General features: G+C 43.9%; 1 protein-coding gene across 1 annotated transcript in view; it reads left to right on the forward strand.

Moving 5' to 3' along the window:
- The first annotated feature begins 1188 nt into the window (after positions 1-1188).
- The window catches only part of RPS6KL1 (ribosomal protein S6 kinase like 1), a 40873-nt gene continuing 17517 nt past the window's right edge, over positions 1189-24544 (forward strand). The window contains exons 1-4 of the mRNA XM_027844888.1: positions 1189-1273; positions 3450-3758; positions 7160-7284; positions 10518-10610. Of these exons, the coding sequence (XP_027700689.1) occupies positions 3491-3758; positions 7160-7284; positions 10518-10610 (486 nt within the window). The 5' untranslated portion in view covers positions 1189-1273; positions 3450-3490. The remainder of the gene's footprint in view (positions 1274-3449; positions 3759-7159; positions 7285-10517; positions 10611-24544) is intronic.

The following is a 24544-nucleotide window of genomic DNA, read 5'->3' on the forward strand; positions in this document are numbered from 1 at the left end:
GGAGGCCACCCGCCCAGGCTTCCTCAGTCACATGAAGAATGTTAAGTCTCCAGATTGTTTTCCTGGGTCTCCAAGGCTGATAGCTGGGTGGGGCTGCCTGGATGCAGATGTTGAGCCTGTTTGTATTGGGGAACCCTAGAGACTACTTCCATCTAAGCTGCTGTCTCAGAAGCGAGACTAGCTGGGCTTCACTTCAATAACTTCAATAATGTCATGCCACTGGTAGAATGCAGTGGAAGCCTGGAGGGAACCCTGCCCCCCCTGCCCCTTGAAGAAAGAGCACCAATAGGACACTAGATCTGACTCAACCTCAAGGGGCCAAAGTCAAATCCAGGAGACCCTCTGCTTGAGGATCTGATATAAATATAAAATAGTGGCCATTGCGGGGGTCCCACCCCCAGAGAAGCAGGCTCCAAACAAAAGACAGGAGAAGAAAGATGTGGACGGCTCTCTCCAACCCCCTTGCAATGTTCAAACCCATATAAGCTTGGGGTGATTTAGATCATTCCTTAGGATCTGGTCCTCATCTGATACCCATGCAGATCAACTCCAATGTAACAGGCATAGAATAGGTTATTTCACTGAAAATATTCTTGAAATGTGACACTATCATCCCAGACTAATGAAGCAATTCTCCCACATGCTCTCTCCCGCTTCCCTCTCCCCCCACTCTCTGACTCCTTCTCTCTCTCCGTTTCCCTCTTTCTTTCTCATTCCCTACCCCATCCCTCTTTCCTCATTCGGTGCTTTTCCCTTCACTGACCCCACTCTCTTCCCGTTTTCTCTCTCCCCCTCCTACTTTCCCCTGTTCTTTCACCCCTCTCCCCTCTCTCCCTCCCTCTCCTCCACACCTTCCTCCTTCCCTCATTCTCTGCTCCCCTCCCTCTCCCTGCTCCATTTCCTTTCTTCTTCCCTCCCCTTCCCTCTTTCCATCCCTGATCTCCCCAAGGGACCCCATCCCCCTCCAGACCCTCACTCCATTCCCATCCCTGGCCTAGCCCCCAAGCATTCCGGTACCCACTGACACTGCATCTTTAAGAGCCAGCTGAAAGTCAGCTTCCTGGTAATTGGTTGCTTTATTCTAACTAAAAGAGGATGAGATCATCTGCAGCCAATCATGGAGTCGTTGCACCCCAGCTAGAGGCTTACACCTGCCTGGAGAGTCAAGGCAGAGATGCTCCGCTGGGATTCAGGGTCAGGCTGCTTAGAGGGGAAGCAGTAGCAGAGATGACTTCAGCCTGCACGAGCAAAGCTAAGCTTACGATTTGAACAGGTATGGTGCTTGCCCACGTTTCTTCCTTCTGCATGGTGGGGTGGGGCGGGAGGGTGTCCTCCACTTTGACCTAGACACATACATTCCCAAGCCTCCTGACCACCTAGCTTTTGCCCTGTGCATCCCTCCTCATCCCACCTCCTGGGAAGTGGGGGGCTTCAGCAGAGGCACTGTCCCCTGGCAGGCCTTGGCTAGTTGGGTGGGACCTGTCGGCTTAGTCTCCTCATAGGCCCTACTTATTACCATCTTCCATTCAAATACTGAGTCTGGCTTTTCCACAGGAACAGAGCAAGGATGTGCAGGGAGTTTGCAGGCCATCGGATGCTAGCTAGGATGTCAGTGCATTCATCATTAGGCCTAATTACATGGTACAAACAGGTTTCCCAGAGAGGGCTTTGCCTCTCTTAGTTTGGCAAGGTCTTTACCTATAATTGTCTCCCTTCACTCTTTCCCATAATCACTTGGTCTGTTGGGGCTCTGTGACATCCAGAGCATTGGAACTTGGAAGCCGGCTAAGGTCACTTGAGCCTATGGTTGAAGCAGCTGATTCAGAGACCCGGAACTGGGGTTCCCCAGCAAGGCTGCATCGCAGCCCCATCAAAGCCCAGAGTGTCTTTCCCAGAAAACAGCCAAAAGTAATTGCATTTCCCTCTCAGCCAGGGCTTTGGGATAAAGGATGTGCCCTCCCTTCCTCCAGGCTTTCGGGTCATCAGGGTCCCTCTACCCCCAAGTGCTAAGGGTTCAACTCACAGCTGCCTGGGTCTGTGGGTGATTTCCACTCCCTCACCCTCACCTGGCTCAGCTCCATCTTGCTCACTTCCTCTTGGCTAGGAAACCAGGGAAAAGCAGAAGTGGCTTAAAGGTTTGATGGTAGCTTCCCAGAATCTGACAAGACTTAGAGTTGGGAGGGACATCAGAGGCTGTGTTAATAACAATAATAAGGGCTCACATTTATATGACACTTGAAGCTTTGCACAGTGCTTTTTTCACGGCTTGTGTCATTTGAGTATTACCACAATGCTATCACATTGGCATCATTGTTATTCCCTTTTTGCAGTGGAGGAAACAGAGGCTGAGAAAGGTTATGTGACTTGCCCAGGATCATACATACTGATTAGTGTCTCAGGCATAATTCCACTCAGGTCTTTCCTGAATTCAAACCCAGCATCCCACCCACTGCGCCACCCCTTCCAACCTGAAGTTTCCATTTCTCTACTCCCACCCAGGGCCAGCCTTCTGAAAAAAAAATTTTAATTCAATTTATTCAACAAATATTTATTGGAAATAGAGTATTTAATATCATTTAATGAAACCCCCTCAATTAACAAGCAATGAGACTGAGGCCCAGAAATGTTGAGATACAAGTGACTATCACGCAGATAATAAGTATCAGAACTACAATTTGAGCCCAAATCCTCTGACCCAAAATTCACTGTGCTTTCCATTATATGCCTCAAGGGATCATTATATTTGGTTTTGGTGGAATTTGTCTAAAGCAGCTCCAGTCTTCCATTTTTGTTCCTACAACTCCTCCCCCTGAACCTTCAGGATTTCAGAAGTCCCTATTCTTCCCCTCTATCAAAACTATCAGGAGAAGATGTGATAGTCTTTCATAAATTAGTATGAATTCAAATCTATTTGCTCTTTCAGAAGCATCCATATTGTGTGTCTTCTTTCTAGCTGTAAAATGAAAGACTGTCTACCATTAAAAGCGTTTGAGGAATCACCCACAAGGCAAGGAGGTCTTTCAGGAAGTCTCAGAAATTATGCAGTACGGATGGCTGAGCTTTAGGGTTGAACCTTCTTTAAGTATTGGTCAGCACACTGTCCCTATCGGGCTCCGGTTCAACCAGAGATCCTGTATCTAGAACTGCACCTTCCCCAGCAAGTCCTGCCTGACCCCCTCCTTCATCCCAGTCCCCGGAAGCTTCCTCAGCATCCTCTTGTATACAAAGGCCACAGCAAGATTATTTTAATGCTTAGTAAACCATGTGGAGTACACTGATCAGGGCCTTTTATGAAAGACCCTTTGGTGAATGATAGTTCTGAATTTAAAGAGGAATTGAAATGGGAGAGGGGGGAGATGATGAGGAGGGACAGCGCTTGGCAGGAAGGTAGGAGAGAACAGGGCTCCCAGGCCTAGCAGGCTTTAGATGCCTGTCTGTACCCATTCTAGGCTGCAATGGAGGTTAGGAGCACTCTACATGTGATGGCGCCATGAGTCAAGTGTCCCTGAAACCCACCTCGAGCCTGGAAACTGAGTCTCGCTCGCGAGCACTCTCCCAGGCGCAAGTATATCTGGAGCAGATTGGGAACCACACGTCCCCCGAGAGCCCTGATGTTCACGGGACAGGCAAGCGTGATTACCTGGTGGATGCGGCCAAGCAGATCCGCCTGGCGCTTGAGCGGGACGTGAGCGAGGACTATGAGGCAGCTTTCAACCACTATAAAAATGGGGTCGATGTGCTACTCAATGGAGTGCAAGGTACTGGGGAGAATGAGGGAGGGGGCGCTAGGCAACTCGGGAGGGAGAAGGGGACTCTCTGAATTTTCTGGTGAGAGGGGAGCAATAGTTTACATGTATTATATTACAAATGTACATGAAAACATTTCACGGTTACAAAGTACTTTCACATAAAAAGAAGGTATTATCTTTTTTAAAAAAAAACACCCTTTTAGTTTACTTTTAAAAACTTAATAAGCATTTATTTTCTTTACTTCCTTCTTTATCCCTCAAATGAAATAAAAACCAAAATACATTCCTTGTAACAAATATGCATAGTCAAGCAAAACGAACTGCTGCATTGGCCTTTTCCAAAAATGCACATCTCATTCTGCATCTCTGGTTCATCACGTCTCCATCTGGAAGTGGGTATCCTGCTTCTTCACGTTTTCCTGGAATTGTTGTTGGTCATTGTATTGGTTTTAGTTCTTAGTCTTTCAAAGTTGTTTGTCTTTACAAGGATTTTGTTTAAACAGACACACATATACATACATATATATGTGTATGTATTTGTGTTTACACATGTGTGTATATATATATATACATATACCATACATACATACATGTACATACAGATATTTCGATACAGATATTTCTCTCGGTTCTGCTCATTTCGCTCTATATCAGTTCATACAAACCTTCCCAGGTTTCTCCAAAACCGTCCCTTTCACCTTCTCCTACGGCACAATAATATGCCATTTCATTAATATACAAAAATTTGTTCAGCCACTCCCCAGTTGATGGGCACCCCCTTAGTTTCTCTTTCTTTGCCACTACAAAAAGAACTGCCATGGATATTTTTGTACCCAAGGATCCTTTTCTCTTAAGCCTACTAGCAGTATCATTAGGTCAAAGAGTATATACACTTTAGTGATTTAGGAAGCATAGTTCCAAATTGCTTTCCAGAATGGCTATACCAATTCACAGCTCCACCAATAATACGTTAACGTACAAGAAGGTATTATTATCTCCTTTTTGTAGATTAGAAAACTGAGGCTTAGAGAAGATAAGTCACTTGCCCAAGTCACTCATCTAGTGTATGGCAGAACCAGGAAAGACTTCAACCAAAGTTTTCTGACTTCTAGTTTCCTTGTTCCACTACAGAATGGTGTTTGAAAGGAATAAGGTTAAGGTTAAAGGTAAACTGAATAAATTCATTTCTGGGAGAAAGCAACCTTCTGACCATTCTCAATGGAAAACTAGTCATGGAGGCAAATCTTTCCTCTTCCCCCTTTCCAAAAGAGCTGTTTCAAAACAAGAGCTTAGAAACACTTTGGGTTAATTTTCTTACCTTATTAGAATAAGCTTTAGCCCAACACTCCAAACTCAGGGCCTTTATAGAGACTGGGTTTAATCCTAGAGTTGGCCTCCCAAGTCATATCTTTCTGGTTCATTTTGCTCTCACTCAGAATTTCCTCTGGGAAATCTGTGAAAATTGCTTGTACAGCTTATGTTTAAGTCTTCTCAGACTTGGGTAAAAGAATCCCTAGCCCTGTGCAAGCACTCAGAGTAACAATGCATATATTGAGTACAAGTCACTTCTGCAGACTCATACACACCCTGTAGTTTGCATTCCCCTGGGAAAGGGAATAAAGTTAGGTTTTCCCAAAAAAAATCCCATTGACATTTCATTGAGTCCCACTTTCACTCCAGTTCCATATAAGTAATCAGCTTTAAGATCCTATCTTGAGGGTTTGTACTTCCCTTGTAAGGGAAATGTACCTAGGCTCCCTAGACAGGTAACCCCTAACACAGTGAATCTATGCAAAGATCCATGTAAGTATCCACCCCCTTAGGATACTACCCTAAAGATTCAGTGTCCCCCAGAGAAGGATAACAAACTTGGTTTTGCTAGAGAAGATAAGTCATTTACCCAGGTCACTTATCTAGTGAATGGCAGAACCAGGAAAGACTTCAACCCGAGTTTTCTGACTCCTAGTTTCCTCATTCCACTACAGAAAAGTGTTTGAAGGCAGTGAGGTTCACTTCCCATTAGACCTTTATTGTCAAATAACTCATGATAGTAAGGGAAGGGAAAGTCCAGATTTTTTTGCTTCCTTCTATTGGCTTTAATCCTTTACTATTTGTCCAGCTATGGGCATGGTGTTCACTTGCCCAGGCTTCTTCCCTCAAAGAGACAAGCATTGTCCAAATACTCCACTGCCCTTATTCCTCTAAAAATCTGTCCTAGAGCTCTTGTACTTAGGATTACTAGCGAGATATCCCAAGGCTGCCCAAGAACTCTGCTTTTTCTAGAAGGGAGAGGCTCAGGAACCTCTCTATGTTTTGGCTGTATGGTTCTTCTTTCCTGGGACTGCATCATTCCAAGCATGTATAATTGCCATGTTTCCTCAGTAGGGCTTGGGCCAGGTACTCAGAATCTAAGGTTTCAAGGCTTAATAACTCTTGATAGTCTCCTAGCACCTAAGCTAATGCTCTCTTTGGAGCGGAGCTAGAGATGACTTCTTGGTTCTTTGGGAAGGGGTTAAGGGATAGGGATTAGGCAGAGGTATGTTGGTAAATATTTAACAACTGGCTCTCCAAAAAAATAAAAGTGTGGATGATGTATTTTAAAGTTTAATTTGCATTATTAACATTTTCTCCATTACTTTTTTAAGTCTAGACAATCATCAAAACCTATATCAAGCCCTGATTTGTGGCATTTCACTGATTTCCAAGGTATAAATGCTCACACATTTAACAATCTGCTCCAGTGAAAGCCAGTTCAAGCTGACTCTAGCACATCCCTATTGTGAGGCCATCACCTAGGTGCCCCAAAGGGACCACTCTCAGACCTCTGGTCTCAGAAAAAGGAGCAATTCTATCATTAAGACTTCTTCTTATAGGCCTAGGGCAGAGAGGTTACTGTTCACTAAATCATCCCCTAAAGATGAAATATAATCAAAATCTCAAACAAAAGTTCACTTCTCTGTAAACTCAAAAAGTTAATTGGGGACTCCACTAATCCCTACTCTGGAGGCTCCCTGAACAAACACACACATTTCCGTACTCCGCTCTGCTCTCCAATCTGTTGCTATCTGTTGCATTTTTTTCTTTTCTTGCCAATGGGTGTCCCTAACCCTTCCCAGCTCTTCTGATGATGATGGGTTCTGACAGCGGGTGAGATGGAGAGCTCTGAGGTTGACCATCAGAAGCCAACATGTAGAATACAACTTCTCCCCATTTGCGGTATAAATCTTCCAGACTTTAGATGTGAAACACAGAGAGTAGCAACAACACCAAGGGCTAAGACATCTTACAATACCCTACAAAAATCCTCCCCAGCCTCCCCAACTCACTCGTTCTTCAGAGGTCAGACCTGGTAGGGGATTCCATCCTTGGAGGGTTGAGAGCCCAGGGGGTGATCCATGTCTTTCCATCAGTTGATCCCAACAAAGAGCGGCATGAGGCGGTGAAGAGGAAAATCACCAAGTACCTGAGGCGGGCAGAAGAGATCTTCAACTGCCATCTGCAGAAGACACTGGGGAACGGGACCAGCCCTGGCACGGTAAGGAGATAAGCTGCCTCTGGGATTCCTTAAAGCAATGACCTCATGTCACATGCGAGAAGAAATGGCAATGATCGCTAACATAGAGCGCTTTGGGGTTTACAAAGTGCTTTACATATATTGTCTCATTTGACAACCCTATGAGATATGTGCTAGTGTTATTCTCACTTTACAGATGAGGAAACTGAGGTGTGGAGAGGTTAAGTAACTTACCTTCACATAGCTACTAAGTATTATAGGCAAGATTAGAACTCAGTTCTTCCAGACTCTAAATCCAGCTCTCTATCCAGTATGCCACCCATTTGCCTAATTACTCTAAAATAACTTTATATATTCTCCCAATATAATCCTTGTGTCAGAGTCATACATTAAAGCCACTTGTTCACTTTTGGGGGGGGTTTCTCACTTCTCTGGGCTCAAAGCTCACATCCTAGGAACCCTGGAAAATGTATGTGTGGTGGCTCTCAGTAAACAAAGACAGAATTCTCACAGTTGCTTAGAAGACTGTTTTATTAAAAAGAGAGAAAAAACATAAAACCAGAGACCCTCAAATAGGCAAGCTATCACTGTGGTACAGTGGATAGAGTTCTGGCCCTGGAGTCAGGAGGACCTGAGTTCAAATCTAATCTCAGACACTTCTTAGCTATATGACCTGGGGAAGTCTCTTAACCCTGTTTTGCCTGTGTTTCCTCATCTGTAAAATGAGCTGGAGAAGGAAATGGCAAATGGATCCAGGATCTCTGCCGAGGGGTCACAAAGAGTCAGACAGAACTGAAAAGACTGAACAACACCATTAATCCTGAAGATACATGTAAATTCCCCAAAAGCAGTTGTAGATCTAAACATAAAGGCTCTTTTGATGGAAGTTGAAAGGACCTGAGTTTGAATCCCATCTCTGTCACATGTTTGACCTTGGAAGTCACTTTGCTGCTCTGGGCTTGTTTCATCATTTAGAAAATGTAGAAGTTGAATCAGGTGACGTCGAAGGTCCCAATCTGTGCTCCCAAGGCCCTATCTTTGCCCACTGTTCTCTGCTAGTTGGAAGAGTGAAGGTTGAGGTAATTTTTGTTCTCCCCCTCCAGCTTTCTTCTCTTCTTCATGGTGCTTCCCCAGTGAATCCTTTAGGACCTGGAGGGAAATTCAAAGATCATCTAATCCAGCCCCCTATTTATATATGTCAGAAAAACCCCAGCTCAGCTCCATACTCCATAGTTTTTTTGGGCAAAGTGAAAACAAACCTCAGCTGTTAGCCAATATTTTGGCATCATTTCTCCTGGTGAAAAATGAAGGTAAACCCTCCAGAGGCATATTTCTTCCTTGGGATCCCCACAGCTTTACTCTTGTCTGGTTGTTTTTTTCTTCAGTCTCCAGTTCAACTCACCTCATGCATTCCCTGTAGAGTATACCATTCATTCTCTACAGCGTCTCACTGGGACACCATAGGAAAAGAGACACAGCTAAGCCATCAAGGGACCCAGAAACTAAGGGCCTGGCTAGGTTTAAAAAAAAAAAAAGGAGCCTGCAGTTAGTAGACAGGCAAGAAGGTGTTGTGAGTCCAGCCCCCTCCTCCCCTCTCCATCTCAGCAAAATGAAGGGCTTGGTGACTTGAGAGAGACGGAAATGTGGACATGAAGACAGACACAGAGCCTCTGCCCTGCTGGCTTCTTTTAGGTCTCAGCTAAAACCCTGCCTTGCCTGCAAGAAGCCTTACCAGATTCTTCTTAATCTGGTGCCTTCCCTCTGAAATTGCCCTGTCTATTGCTTGTGGGTACGCTCAGCTGTTTGCACGTTGTCTCTCCTGTTAGACTGCAAGCTCCTTGAGGGCAGGGCCTATTTTTGCCTTCCTTTGTATCCCCCATGCTTAGCACAGTGCCAAATGACAGATAAGTGCTTGTGGGTGGCTGACTGACTCTCTTCCAGGGGTAAGCACACTGCATACATCAGTATCCCAGGTTGGAAACTTTCAGCTCAGCAGCATGGGCAACTTCCCACGATGCCTGGTCCCTAACACCGGGACCTTCTCATCTCAGAGAAGGAAGGCTGTAGGCAAGGGGCCTTTAAAGAAGGGGCTTTTGTAGGTATCCTACATGGAGGACAGCATAAAGAGCGGATAGAGTTAGGGGCACCTCTCAGCGGTCATCCAAGGCAGCTATCTCTATTGTCTTAAAAATGTGTGGCTCTCAAGCTAAAAGGGACCTCAAAAGCCATAGGCTCCATCTTCCTCATTTTATAGTTGATAAAACGGAGGCCTAGAGAAGCTAAATTACTTGCTCAAGGTCACATGAGTAGTGAGCATCGGAGGCAGGATTTGAACCTAGGTCCATCTGATTCCAGAGCCAGTGTTCTTTCCATTGTACCAGTCATCCTCCAGGACCAACCCACCAGGCCACCAAACAAATGCCCTATTCTTTCATCCATTACATATTTATTGAATTCCTACTATGTGTAAGGCACTGTACTGGTCTCTGAAACAAACCCCAGAGTAGGTGGGTATAGGTGGAGAGTCATGTTTCAATGGCAGTCCCTGAAGTCTCTAAAACTCTTCTGCCTCCAGCTTCAATTCAATTAAAGCATTTATTAAGTGCCTACTATGTGCAAGGCACTGTGTGGGACACAAGGTATACAAAGAACTTATCATGTCTTCCTGGGAGGACAGCACATAAACACAGAAGTAAATACGAAAGAATTTGGAAGTGGGTGGGTAGAAAGCTCTGACAAATGGGGAGACTGGGCAGGTCCTCATGCAGGAGGTGGAATCTTAGTTCATCCTAGAAGGGAAGAAAGGATTCCAAAAAGCAGAGGTGAGGATAGAGGGTGTTCCAGGCATGGGGGACAGCCTGCACTAAGGCCCAGAAGTGGGAGATGAATGTTATAAACAGGGAACAGCAGGAAGGTCAACCTGACTGGAATGTACAATTTGTGAGGGGGAGTAACAGAGTAAATCTGCAAAGATAGACTGGAGCCACACCGTGGAGGGCTCTAAATGCCAAACAGAAGAATTTGTATTTTGTCCTAGAGGCAATAGGGAGCCATCAAAGCTTCTTGAGCAGAGGAGCGACCTAGTCAGACCTATGCTTGAGATCCTCACATGGTAGAGAAGGATAGCCACATAGAGTTAAGGTCGCAGTAACTTCTAGTCTAGGGAAACTTTCTGAGGACACAGAAGTGAGGCCATAGCCCTGTCACTCAGGCTCATGGCCTCATGTCTCCCCATCTCTCATTTCCCCACGTAGGGCTTCAGCAGTCTGAGGCTGCGGCCCATCCGTACCCTGAGCTCGGCAGTGGAGAACCTGAGGTGCTGTAAGGTAGTGGGGGTCATTGAAAAGGTAAGTGGGTTGTTCCTCTTTTGAGAAACTTCTTCTTGAAGGTGGGGGAAGAGGCCATTGGGAAGAAGGCAGTTCTTTGGTTAAAAGCAGTTTCTCATCCCCAGGAGGAGACCAGAGCAAAGTCACCCTAAGGAGAGAGACTAGATGGAGGCCAGATTCCCCTCCAGACCTTCTGGGGGTCCTATCCCAAAGAGACACTTCTTTTTAGACTCTCTCCCATTCACTTCAAAGAAGGAAGAATACGAGAGTAGCCAACAGACAATAGCCACTCCACAGCCCTTCATTTCAGACACACGGAGCAACATGCTCCCACCGAGAAGTCAAGCAGAAACTAGAGTAGATGCTGTTTGTGCCGAGGAAATCCTGCCAATTTTCACTTCAATAATCTGCAGGCTGGCTTCCTCCCACTTCCCACAGCCACCCATCACCTCCCTCAGGGGCTTGGCCGAGGTTTCCTAGCCAAGAAGAAGGCAGGAGACTTTATAGTCCTGGATGCTCTCCCCTCTGGAGAGGATGGAGCCAGTTCCCCACTATCGAGCTTGTGGATTATCCAGGCCCTTCTCTACCTCTCCTCTCCCACTACCAGCCGTTTGACCATTTTCTCTCCAGGGACTGGGCAGGGAGAGAGCAGGAGATGAAATTCCAAACACTCCCTTTGGCTATTTGTTAGAATTGGTTGGGGAGGAGGAGGAACAGGACAAAACTCTCAGTTCAAAGGAGATTTTTGGATCATCCATCAGTTAAATTCCTCCATGTTTTTTCCAGTACCCTGATACCATGGATAATAGAGACTTAGTTATCCTATCAACTGTCCAAAGTACAATGTAGGCCGCCGAGCAGTGGAACACAGCGTACTATCCTTTACATACAAGCATTGGAACACAGTGTACTATCCTTTACATACAAGCAGTGGAACACAGTGCACTATCCTTTACATACAAAGATGATGTCCTAGGGAAAACAACTAGATATGGTGGAAAGAAGACTGGATGGTGGGGAGGAGTGGAAGGGGGTCAGAAAACCTGGGTTATAACCCTGGATCTGCCATTAACAAGCTTTGTGACCTTGGAGAAATCATCTCACTCCTCTGGTTCTTAGTTTTAGGGGACCATAGGCTTGACATGAGTCAGCAGTATAGAGTGCTAGCCAAAAAGATCCAGTGGGAACTTGGGCTTCATTGAGAGGATTCCAAGGCCTAGGAGGTGATGGTCTCATTGTACTCTGCCCTTGTCATAGCACATCTAGAATATTGTGTTTTCTTCTGGGCACCATAGTTTATGGTGATAGTGATATTATTTATTTGTTTATATTGATAAAGCTGGAGAACATTCAGAGGAAGACAACCAGGGTGGTGAAAGGCCTTGAGTTCATGCCAAATGAGGGTTGGTTAAAGCAATGGGACATGTTTCAACTAGAAAAGAGAAGATTCGGGGAATATGATAGCTTTGTTTAAGTATTTGAAGGACTGGCATGAGGAAGAGGGATTAGATTTGTTCAGTTTGGCCCCACAGGGCAGAACCGGGAAGAATGGGTATAAATTGAGGACAGATTTAGGCTTGACTTCAGGAAGAACTTCCTAGCAATTAGAGCTATCTCAATGTGGAATAAGTTGCCTCCAGAGGTGGTGGGTTCCTCCTCCTTGAACATCTCTGGGCAAAACCTGAAAGACTGCCTATGACACATGTTACAGTGGGAATGCCTTTCAAGTTGGATTATATGGCTAATGAGACCATTTTTACCTCTAAAATCTATGATTCTGTGACTCAGTTCTTTCATCTGTCTAATGAAGGGATTGGCTTAGGGGAACTCTGAGGTTTCTTCCAGTTCTCACAGTCTACAATTCTCTACTAACTCACCATCAGTAGAATGTTGGTTTTTTGGTTTGGTTTTTTTTTTTTTTGACAGGGTTATCAGAAGAATGCTATAGACATGATATGCCAGGATTTGATGTTTGACCTCATGTGAGATACTTGTTGATAAGATGGAAACATTTGGTCTAGATGATGGTTCAGTTAGATGGATTTAGAACTAATGGAATGACCAGGTCCAAAGGGTCATGATTAATGAACTGATGTCAAACAGGATGGAGGGCTTCAGTGCAATGATCCTGAGGTCTGACCTTGGCCTTGGGCCAGTCAACATATTGATTAGTAACATGTGTGAAGGCCTAGGTTTGTCACATTCACAAATGACAATCAAGGGAGTAATGCAAAGAAAATGTATCTCCCCCTCCCGCAACATTGAAAGACTGCTTGGTGGTGGAGCCCACAGAGTCTGGGGGCATCTCAAGGTTACTGCTGGCCAAGGCAGGTGGTATGGGGTGCCCTCTTCTATAAATCCTCACCCACTTGTAATTTGAAGGAAGATGATGGTAGTTGGTTCTTTGTGTACCAGAACTGTCTGGCATGCTTTTATTTGTATTTCCAGTGTTAAACATGGTGCCTATGCCACAGTGAGAACTTAATAAATCCCCTATTCATCTCTCTCTCTCTCCATCTACCTCCTATCTACCTCTCTATCTATTAACACATCTTTTTATATCTACCTATCTTTCTAACTTTCTATCTAGCACTATCTGTAATAATGATAAGGAAGCCACAATGAGGGGTATTTTAAAAAAAGTGGAGGGAGAAATTGTCATATAAACACCAGCGAAGAATCCAAAAAAAATAAACACAGCAATATTCGTCCCCATCCCAGGTCCAGGCTGCTTTGGAAATGTATACTACCATATCTTTGGGCTTTTGATTTATTCTGTTATTAATTTCTCTGCTTAAAACTATTTCTGCTTATCAACTAGGGCTGGCTTGGGATTACTATCATAAGATGCTTTGAAGTGTTTATGATTTCCATAAAGTGTTTATGTTTATGAAAGTGCCATCTTTCCATGATGGTCCTCTGCCATCTCCTCAAACCTCATGCTCAGGTGGGATGTGTTGCTGCTTTCTACCTGGACTCACATTTTCCCCTAAACCTCACTCTCCAATGATAACATTAACCACAAAATGAAAGTTAACAGACAATAATCTTCTTTATGTAAAGAAGAGAATAAACAATAGCAATGAAAGAACAGAGAGCATAAACAGAGGGGTAAAGTTTATGAATCCATGTGGCCTGCACTGAGTACTGCTAATTGCAGCAGAAATTGTCTTTTATTGATTTAGGATCATTCCCCTTATGGGGAAGAGGGTAAGGCAAAAACTTTGGGGAATTGATCAATTAATGGAAATTGCTTGTTTTCCTGACCTGGAGTCATGGGAGAAGAAAATTGTATCCGAGGGGTCACTTAGATCATCTCACCAATCACAGTCTGCATCAATCCAGTAGTTTATTCGTTGGCTACAGCAGCAAAAACAATGACCACTGGTCTTAGTCTTCCTCCAGAGAGGAAGAGAAGGGCAGCATAAATCTGGGGTCCACATGGTTCAAAGATAGAGAACAAACTACTGAATTCTCACTCTCAACTCAGTTCAACCTCTTCCACCATCTTTCTTCCAGAAATTTTCAAACAGCCCTTCCTAGAAATCCCAGTTCCAGACAGTCAACTAACATTTATTAAGCCCATACTATCTATCAGGTACTGGGCTATGTACTATGTAAGTTGCTTTACAAAGAAAAGCGAAAACATATTTGTTACCTTTGAGGAGCCCACATTCTAATCAGAAGACATGTAAATAACCAGGTACATAAAAGATATATTTTTATATGTCTTCTTTTTAGAAGATGGAAGATTATTATCTCAACAGTAAGGGAGATTGAGGAAAGCCTCTTGCAGAAGTTAGGATTTAAGCTGAGTCTTGAAGGAAGGGAAGCCATGAGGTAAAGGTGGGGAGGGAGAGCATTCCAAGCTTGGGGGACAGCCAGTCCAAAAGCACGGAATGTCATTGTGTGGGAGGAACAATAGCAAGAAGGCTGGTGTGGCTGGATGAGTAAATGGAGACCAGTACAGAGTAAAAGGCTAGAAATGTAGAAAGGGGTCAGGTTGTGAAGGGCTTTAAAAGCCAAATGGAGGATTTTATATTTGATCCTGGAGACAATAGGAGCCATTGGATTTTATTGAGTAGGAGGGTCAGACCTGCCCTTTAGGAAGATCACTTTGTTAGCTGAATCTAAGAAAGACTAGAAAAGGGAAAGACATGTGTCAAGGTGAACAACTAGAAGGTTATTGACTTCTGTCTAGGCAGGAGGTGATGAAGGCCTGCACCAGGGGAGTAGTTGTACAACTGGAGAGAAAATGATATATAAGTGAGGTTGTTGGTGGTGGTGGTGGTAGTGGTGGTGTTATTGTGAAGACAGAGCCAAAAAGACTAGACAACAGATTGGATATATGCTATTGTTTGTACTTCACTCTTGAAGAGGACTATGACATCAGGAAATTGTGATGCCACGACTTGCAAGTGAATTGGATTTAAATGAGGGAGGGCTATGCAAAGTCACTTTCTCCCCTGGAGCCATCTGGGTCCAGTGGAAAGATATTGATCAAGACGACTAGAGATGACCCCAGTAGGATATATGGGGTGAGTGTAAGTGAGGAGATTAGGATGACAGAGATCATAAGCCTGGATGATTAGGAGAATGGTGGTGTCCTCTCTCTCTTTCTGTCTCTCTCTCTCTCTCTCTCTCTCTCTCTCTATATATATATATACACACACACACACACACACACATACATAGATACACAGATACATACATATATATACATACATACATATATATATAATAGGGAAATTCAGAAAAGGGAAGTTTATAGGGTGAGGTGTGGAAGATAATGAGTTCTATTTTAGATATGTGAAAATATCTGTGGGACATCCCATTAGAATTCTCCAAAAGGCAGTTGTTGATGGAAAAACAAAAGCTCAGGAAAGAGGTTAGGGCTGGGTATATAGATCGGGGAATCATCTATACACAAATGATAATTGAACCCATTGGAGCTGATGAGATCACCAATTGAGACAAGATTAAAGGAGAAGAGAAAATGACCCAGGACAGGGCCTTGGGACACACTCATGATTAGCCAGCTCGACTTGGATGAAGATCCAGCAAAGGAGATTCAGAAGGAGCAGATATGGTGGTAGAAGGACTAGCAGAGGGCCGTATCATGAAAACCTAGACAGGAGAGCGTATCCGGTTGAAGAGAGTAATGGCCAGTGTCAAAGGCTGCAGAGAGGTCCAGGGGGATCTGGATTGAGAAAAGACCACTAAATTTGGCAGCGAAGAGATCACTGGTGAATTTGGAGAGAGCAGTTTGTTGTATGATAAGGTTGGCAGTCAGATTCTAAAGGGTGTTGGAGAGAGTGAGAGGAGAGGAAGTGGAGGCACTGATTGCAGATAACTTTCTCAAGGAGTTAAGATATAAGGGAAGCAGAGATATTAGATAATAAGTAACAGGGATAGTTGAATTAAATGAGAGGTTTTTTTTAAGAACGGGAAAAATATGGGCATGTTTGTAGGGAGCAGGGGAGCAACCAGTAGATAGGGAGAGATTGAAGAGGAAATAGGGATAACAGTGAGGAAAATTTGCTAGGGAAGATAGGATAGGATGGGATCAGGGTGCTTGCCAAGGAGATGGCTTTGGCAGGGAGAAAAGTCACCTTTTCATATGAGATGGGGTGAAAGAGTCTAAGTAACATGAGACAAGACGGAAGAAGTAAAAAAGAGCTAGATCTTAGGGAACTAAGTGCCTCCATTTTTTCATCAAATTATGAGGCAAGGTCCTCAGCTGAGAGCATAGGAGGTTTGCAGAGGGATGGGTGAAAACGTTTGTGATAGCTGCGTTGGTGAAAGAGGGAGCAAATTGATTAGGGAGGCATAAAAAGATTGCCTTGCTGCGGTGAGAACCCAATTGAGATTATATAACATAAATTCATAATAGACTCAGTCTAGTGTGGTTTCATGATTTTTCTCCAGCAGGATGTAAATAGGACCAAAGGCAGTAGTTGTTGGGAGTAACCCAAGGTTGGGATTTGGCAAGGCATGATCAGCAATAGGACAAGGGAGCAAAGGATTCATATATAAAGGATATATGGTTCGCCAAGGGGTCAAGACAGGAAAGAGAGTAGAGTGTAACCAGCGCAGGGATGATAGCCTGAAAAAGGACATAGGAGTAGAGGGATTAGAGGTCATGGTGAGGATGAAGAACAGGGTTAGGGGTCATAAAGCAGAAGGAAATATGCGATGATAAGAGATTATGATGAGACGAAGGAGTTTTTAAATTCACCAGTGTGGAAGCAGAACATGTGGGTGATGGCAATCCAAGGTATTAAATATATATATATATATATACACATATATGTTACATCTATACACATGTTCTCTCTTTCTCTCTCTATATATATATGATATGATGTGTGTGTGTGCACACATGTACAGGTAGTTTAGGTATAGTGGAGGAGTAGGTGATAGGAATTGAGTAGATTGAGGAACTGAAAGTTAAGAGGCATTTGAGGGAGTATCAATGTGTAAGTTAAAGTCCCCCAGTATGAGAACAGGAGATGAGGCAGAGAGAGACTGTGAGCCAGATACAGAACTCACTGAACAAGGAAGTAAGGACAGAGGAGCAAGAAGTGCATACAGACATGTGGATAGCATAAATATTAGGTTAATAAGTACAAATATCTACAAAGAGGTTAAATGCAAGGTAGTCTGGGAAGGAAGACCCTAGCAGCTGGGGGAGGGGGCATCAGGAAAGCTAACTGGGATGTATTTCCAGTCTCTTCTCCCAACGCCACTGTATACTACTATGCCGTGAGATGTCCAGGTTTAAGACCTCTTTGCTGCTGCTGTTCAGTCATTTCAGTCGTGTCCAACTCTCCGCGACCTGATTTTTGGGGTTTTCTTGGCAAAGATACTAGACTAGTTTGCCATTTCCTTCTTCAGCTCATTTCACAGATGAGGCAAACTGGGTTAAGTGACTTACCCAAGGTCACACAGCTCGTAAGCGTCCAAGGTTAGATTTGAAATCAGGAAAATGAGTCTTCCTGACTCCAGGTCTGGTGTGCTATCTACTGGGCTACCTAGCTGCCCGGCGCATTTTACAAATGAGGAAACTGAGGTAAACAGGGTAAAGTGACTTACCCAAGGTCACGGCTAGCGTCTGAGGCCGGATTTGAACTCATGAGGATGAGTCTTTCTGATTCCAAGCCCGGTGCTCTAACCACTGTACCACCTCTATGCCTCTAGAGCAGGACATCTCAGCTTTTTTCCAAAGGTATGATGGTTTGGGAGTAGTACCCTACAAGAAGATAGAATCTTTTCAAGCAACTTGTCAACAAGCGTTATTTTTTTTCTTTTTTTTAAATAAGTTTTTATTGACGTCTTTTGTTTTTTACATCACCATAGCTTTCCCTTCCCATTCCCTCTCTCAGAGAGCCAGCCCATATAACAAATGGGATTTTTAAGAAAAAAAGAAAAAAAAAAAGCAAGAGTGAGAAATTTTCATAACTGATCAATACATCGAAATAGTCTGAAAATATGTGCAATATAGCAGATCTTCAGTCATGCCACCTCCTCAAAGGGATGCGTTGGGAGGGTCTTCTCCTATCACTTCTATGGAGCCACACTTTCAGCAAGCATTTATTAACCACCTATCAATCATGTGCCAGGCACTCTGTTAGGTGCTGGGGATGGAAATAAAAAGAATGAAAGAATATATGTACATGTGTGTGCGTGTGTGTGCACACATACACATGCTGTATGTACATATACATATATAATAGACATATACGTGTATATATGGAATAAATAGAAAGCTAAGGCCTACAAACAAATACTAGTTTGGGAGGGAGGTCACCAGGAGCTGGGAGAATGAATAAAGCCTTAGTGTCTTTACTCTTCTCCCACTGCAGGCAGGCAGGAAGGATGCAAGCAAACCATTTGTTCTCTTGGTCTCCCAGTTGTCATTTTTTTTTTCTCCCTCCAAAGAATTCTCTGTTCTGCCTCTTCCCCCACACTTTCATTCTCTTCATTCCTACACCAGGAGCACCAACAACTTTTTTCCCAAATTAGGCGAGGTCTCGAGTGCCATTGTTCTCTTGAGTAACAGGTTCAGAATCCTTGGCTAGGAGCCAAGAGGCCTGCCCTTCTCACCACGCAGGTCACTCACATGGCGCTACTACATGGGGACCCAGGGAGAACAAATTCAACCAGGACACCTTGCCGTCTGGACACTGGTGACCTCCTACTTAGAGAGACTGCAGGCTTTACAGGAGACATGTGGAGACATCTAAAGGCACATGTTTTGGAAGTACAACCTCAAGACAGCTTTCTCGTAAAAGTCCTTGTTCTGACCTTCAGGATGGAGGAGATGGAGACGAGAATAGCTAGCTAGCTAGCTTGCTAGCTATAGATAGATGTATGTGTATATGCAGTATGTTTCTATATGTGCACATATATGCCTATGCACATATACACACACATATGCATAGATATATACAGATATAGATATATAGGTATATATCTGCATAATGTTTAAAAGGCTTTGGCGATCTTTATGAGAATAGAGAAAATTTCTCAAAAGATGTAAAGAAAGTGTTAATCTGCATCAATAGGGGGATTTTCCTCATCAGGGAGCTCCCCACACCAATCAAATCTCAGAGTAATAATAGTAATAGCAAGCATTTATGTAGTGCTTACTACGTGCCAGGTAGGCAGCTAGGTGGTGCAATGGATAGAGTGCTGGGCACAGAGTCCCGAAGACCTGAGTTCAAATATGGCCTCGGACACTTACTAGCTGTGTGACCTTGGTCCGGTCACTTAATTCCTCACCTGTCAAATGAGCTGGAGAAGGAAATGGCAAATCACTCCAGTATCTTTGCTAAGAAAATCCCAAATGGAGTCATGGAGAGTCAGACCCAATTGAAATGACTGAACAACAAAATCTGCCTGGCATTGTGCTACGCACTTTACAAATACTATTAAATTTGATCTTTATAACAATTCTAGGAAGTAGGTGCTATTATTATCCTCTCCATTTTACAGTTGAGGAAACTGAAGCAAACAGAGGTGAAGTGACTTGCCCTGAGTCACAAAGTTCTAAAATCAGATTTGAGCTCAGATACTCTATTTTTTTTTTTTTTGGCTAGGCAATGGGGTTAAGTGACTTGCCCAGGGTCACACGGTTAGTAAGTGTTACGTGTCTGAGGCCGGATTTGAACTCAGGTCCTCCTGAATCCAGGGCTGGTGCTCTATCCACTGTACCACCTAGCTCCCCTATATACATATGTGTATAATAAAACTTCTGAGAAACTTTCTTTCCAAAGGACACCCCCTTCCCCTCAGGTCAGGGATGGGGAACCTGCAGCCTCATAGCCACATCTGGCCCTCTAAGTCCTTGGGTGCAGCCTGTTGACTGAGTTCAAGTTTTACAGAACAAATCTTTTTATTAAGGGGATTTGTTCCGTGAAGTTTGGATTCAGTTCAAGAGCTGCACTTGAGGACCTAGAGGTCCAGATCTAGCCAATCTGGGCAGGTCTGGTTGCTCGGTAGTTTATAATTTTAGAGCTGCCTGAGGGACACCAAGAGGTGTGATTTGCTCGGGGTCTTATGGCCATTAATGTGAGAGGAAGGGCCTCAATCCGGGTCATTCGGACTGTGGGCTGGCTCTCTATCCACCAAGTGGGGCTGCCTCTCAGGTGTGGTGGTGAACCTTGGTGAGCAAAGCGGCCAGTCAGAAGGTAGAAGAATTTGTCCAGCGTTTCACAGAGGCACCTTTCTCTCTTAACACAACGAGCCATGAGGTGACCAGGACTTACACAAGGAACAGAGCTTTAGAGTTAGTGGATAGAGCTCCATATACACTAGAGGAGTAAGGCTAGGATAGTAAGGGCAGGAAATGGCGGGAGGGGTGGAGGAGGGAGGGAAGCATAACAGCAAGAAATATGGACGAGTTAAGGAAGAAACAGCAGAGTCCCAAAGGAGTCAGCTTACTGTGAGAAGAGAAGGTACAGTGAAGATGGGATAGGTCAAGTGTCTGACAGAGTGTTCAAAAAGGAAAGGGAGATATCAGAGTCCCTTCTAAGGGTCTTGGAACATTTCTGGCTCAATTGGTTTGTTTCCCCGGGTGTTAGTATTTGGTTTGGTTTCTGGAGAAAATCGAGGTTAAGTGACTTGCCCAGGGTCACACAGCTAGTAAGTGTCAGAGGTCAGTTATGAATTCAGGTCTTCTTGACTTCAGGCTTAGCCCTCTATCCACTGGGCCACCCAGCTGCTTCTATTGAGTGCCTACTATGTGCTAGGCCCTATGCTAAGTTGAGAATACAAAGAAAGGCACAAAAGTCCCTATCTCCAAGGAGTGAATATTCCTAATTTATCATAGCATCACAGATTTAGAATTGTAAGAGATTTCCAAGATCATCTAGCCTAACCTCTTCATTTTACAGATGAGAAATCAGAGGCCCCATAAGCTGACTTGCCTATGTTCACACAGTAAGAATCAAAGGCAGAATTTGAACCCAGGACCTCTGACTCTACAACCTAGTCCTCCGTCCACTATATCACACTGCCATGTGTTTACCTTCAAATGTTTGTCCTTGTTGCCCCAAAACTCTTTTGGAACTTACTTTTGGTCTGAGAAGACTATTTGACACTTGAGAGAGGGTGAGAAGGCCTATCCAATCAAGACACCTCAAATTGTCCTTGCCTCTGTCAGAGGTAGTGTGATGGTACAGGAGAAAGAGATGGGCTGGCGGCCAGCACGTCTAGCCTCTCGGTTAGACTCCAAGGCAACCTCTGGATTGCTTCATCTGTAATCTTTTGTGATGTGTAATATGCAAGATTTCATTTGATCTGAAAAATGCCAGGTGGTGCAGTGGATAGAGCACTGGACCTGTAGTCAGGAAGACCTGAGTTCAAATCCAACCTCTGACACTTATTAGCTGTGTGACCCTGGGTAAGTCACTTCATCTGTTTCCTCAGTTTTCTCAACTGTAAAATGGGGATCATAATAGCACCTACCTCCCAAAGCTGTTGTGAGGATCAAATGAGATAATAATTATAAAAAGCACTTAGCACAGCACCTGGCATACAGTAGGTACTATATAAATGCTTATTCTCTTTCTTCCCTTCCCTTGCTCCATGGCACTAGGATGCTGTCTAAGGTTTTTTCCAGCCCTGAATCTACATTTTAGGTTCTGCCTCCTTTGGCATAGGAGTGTCCTCTAGGGGAAGAGGTCGTGCCTCCATATTTAGGGGGTAGAGTTTCCAGTTCATTATTTGTTTGACTTAGCAAATCAGAACCACTTCTCTTGGGCCAAGGTGGTGGGGAATCCCATTTGGCAATGGATGGAGGGGAATTATCTTGGATTTTAGTATTTTTGAGAAACTTTCTTCCCAAGAGACCCCCAGGGCCTTTTTTTTTTCTTAACATGGTACAGATGTGTGCAGACCGGGTTGGTCAATGGGCCCGGTTAGAGGGATTTTTATTGTAATTACAAGATGGACACCTAATGGTCAAACAAGAATCAACAGCCTCTGCAGTCAAAGAACAGAATGGTTCAGGAAATGGAATCATGGAATCTCAGAGGTGAGGAGGGCCATAAGATTTTGAGTTGAAAGGACCTTAGAGAACATTTGATCCACAAGATTTTTAACCCTTTAATTCAGGAGGTTTTTTTAAAAATATATTTCATTAAGTATATATAAGTATATTTCATTAAGTATATTTCAATATACTTGGTTTCCTTTAATCCTATTTTATGCATTTAGAAATATTATTTAGAGAAGGGATCTATTGACTGAAAAAAAGGTTCATGTCACACACAAAAATAAAGGGTTAAGGGTCTAAGCCTGCCTCTTTCTACAGATGAGAAAAATTGAGGCCCATGGAAGAGAAATGACTTGTTCAAGGTCACCGAGGTAACAGAATTGGGATTCTAAGTCTTCTGGTTCTCCAGTTCCAAATCCAGGACACCTCAAAGGTCATAGGATCATAGATTTAGAACTGAAAGAGACCATCAAGTTCAACTTCTTCATTTTACAAATGAGAAGACTGTGGAACAGAAGACAGTGCCTGACTTGTCCAGGGTCACACAGCTGGTCAATGTCTGAGGCAGGCTGTCCAGCCTTCTATCCACTCTGTCACCTGGACTATATCTGATCCAACCCATACCTTAAAGACTAATCCCAGGGCAGCTAAGTGGCACAGGGGATAGAGCTCTGGTCTTGAAGTCAGGAGGACCTGAGTTCAAATCTAGTCTCAGACACACGACACAAATTGCCTCACCAAAAAGCAAAAAGTAAATAAATAAATAAATAAAAGACTAATCCCATTTCCAATATCCCTGACAAATAGCCATTCAACCATTGCTTGGTGACCTCAAGAGGCCTATCCACTGAGGCACCCATTCCACTTTTCGACTTTAATAGTTACAAAATTTGCTTTATGTTGAACTAAAAGCTGACTCTTTTTAATACTCCACTGCTCCAATTTCTGACTTCTGGGGCCAAGCCAAATAGGTCTGCGCCCTCTTCCATACACCCATCCTTCATATACACAGGATCATAGCACTTAGGACTGGAAAGAAACTTGGGGTCCAATGCCCTAATTTTTATAGAGCAAGAGAGATAATTTTCATTCATTCAATAAACATTTATTAAGTGCCTACTGTGTGCCAGGCACCATATTAAGTGATGGGATTACAAAAAAAGGCATTCCCTGCCCTCAAGGAGCTTACAATCTAATGTGGGAGACAACAGGTAAACAAATATATACAAAGTAAGGATAAATATATTATTTATGTATAGGATAAACAAGAAGTAATTAACAGAGAAAAGGCACATCTGGTTAGTAGGGGTAGCACTGCAAAGTTTCAAACTCTGCTCTTCTGACCCCTTTCCATTCCCCACTCTGGCTATCATACCCACATAAATCTTCTCTCCTTCAGGTTTTCATAGCAAGAATAGCATTCCCAGGTCCAGGGTGGGACTGACTCAACCAGACGGTAGGAAGGCATTTGCTTGGTAACATGAGTGAAGATTGTCTTATATTATTTGCACATTTCAAAGGGTCAAGGAAAAACATGTTGGCCTGAATCCCTTACGGAGACTTGCCCAGCATCCTGACATGATGGGGATTTCCCCCGAATTTCACGGTGGCCTTTTCTTTCTCAATACAATCAACCATGAAGTGACCTACAGTAGGAAAGGGATCTTGGGGTTAAGAGGGTTTACTTCCATATGCAGGCCCCGGCTGGACTGAAATAGCTTCTGTGAACATGTGGCAATAGTTGAAAAAAAATGTTTTGGAGCAGTTAGCTATATTGATTTATTAATTATTAGGAGGTACTTTGGAACATGACATGATAACAGAACTTCTCGTGGTGGGGTTTGCTCAGGATGTATTAAAGTTGTTCCCAGATGACATTGGTCAAGAAGGCCCAACATGACTGTATGTTCTTGGACTAATTGGCATCCCCAAGGCACATTTCTGAGGGTGCAGAGGGAATGCTGAGCTGGAGTGTTCTCTTTCCACCCTCCCTGACCACTCACTGAGGCTTACTACATTCTGCCTCTCCCCAGAAGTCGCCCTTCTGTGCCAGTCCGCTGCCTTTCCCTTTGATAACCCCTAGAGGTTGCCTGGTAGCCAGGGATGCCATGCCCTGCAACTGTGGGTCACTTGTATCCCGACATCTAGCCCCTCCAAACTCATGCCAAAATAGCCTGAACCCAAACAGGATAACGAGTCAGTGATAGACAAATCATGTCTAGTGTGATGCAGCGGAAAGAATGCTGGATTTGGAGTTAGAGGACCCAGGTTCGAATCCTGGCTCTGCCACTCACCTATGCCAGCTTGGGTAAGTCGCCTCATTTGCTAAGCCTCAGTTTCCTCATCTGTAAAATGGAGGATTGGACTACGTAGTTTCTGAGGGTCTCTGTAGCTCTTCATCTATGATCCTATAATCACCTTTCCCCACTGCACTACAAAAAAAGGATTTTAACTT

This window comes from Vombatus ursinus, unplaced genomic scaffold (genome assembly GCF_900497805.2).
Source record: "Vombatus ursinus unplaced genomic scaffold, bare-nosed wombat genome assembly UNPS02014945.1, whole genome shotgun sequence".
In the NCBI taxonomy this organism is placed as follows: domain Eukaryota; kingdom Metazoa; phylum Chordata; class Mammalia; order Diprotodontia; family Vombatidae; genus Vombatus; species Vombatus ursinus.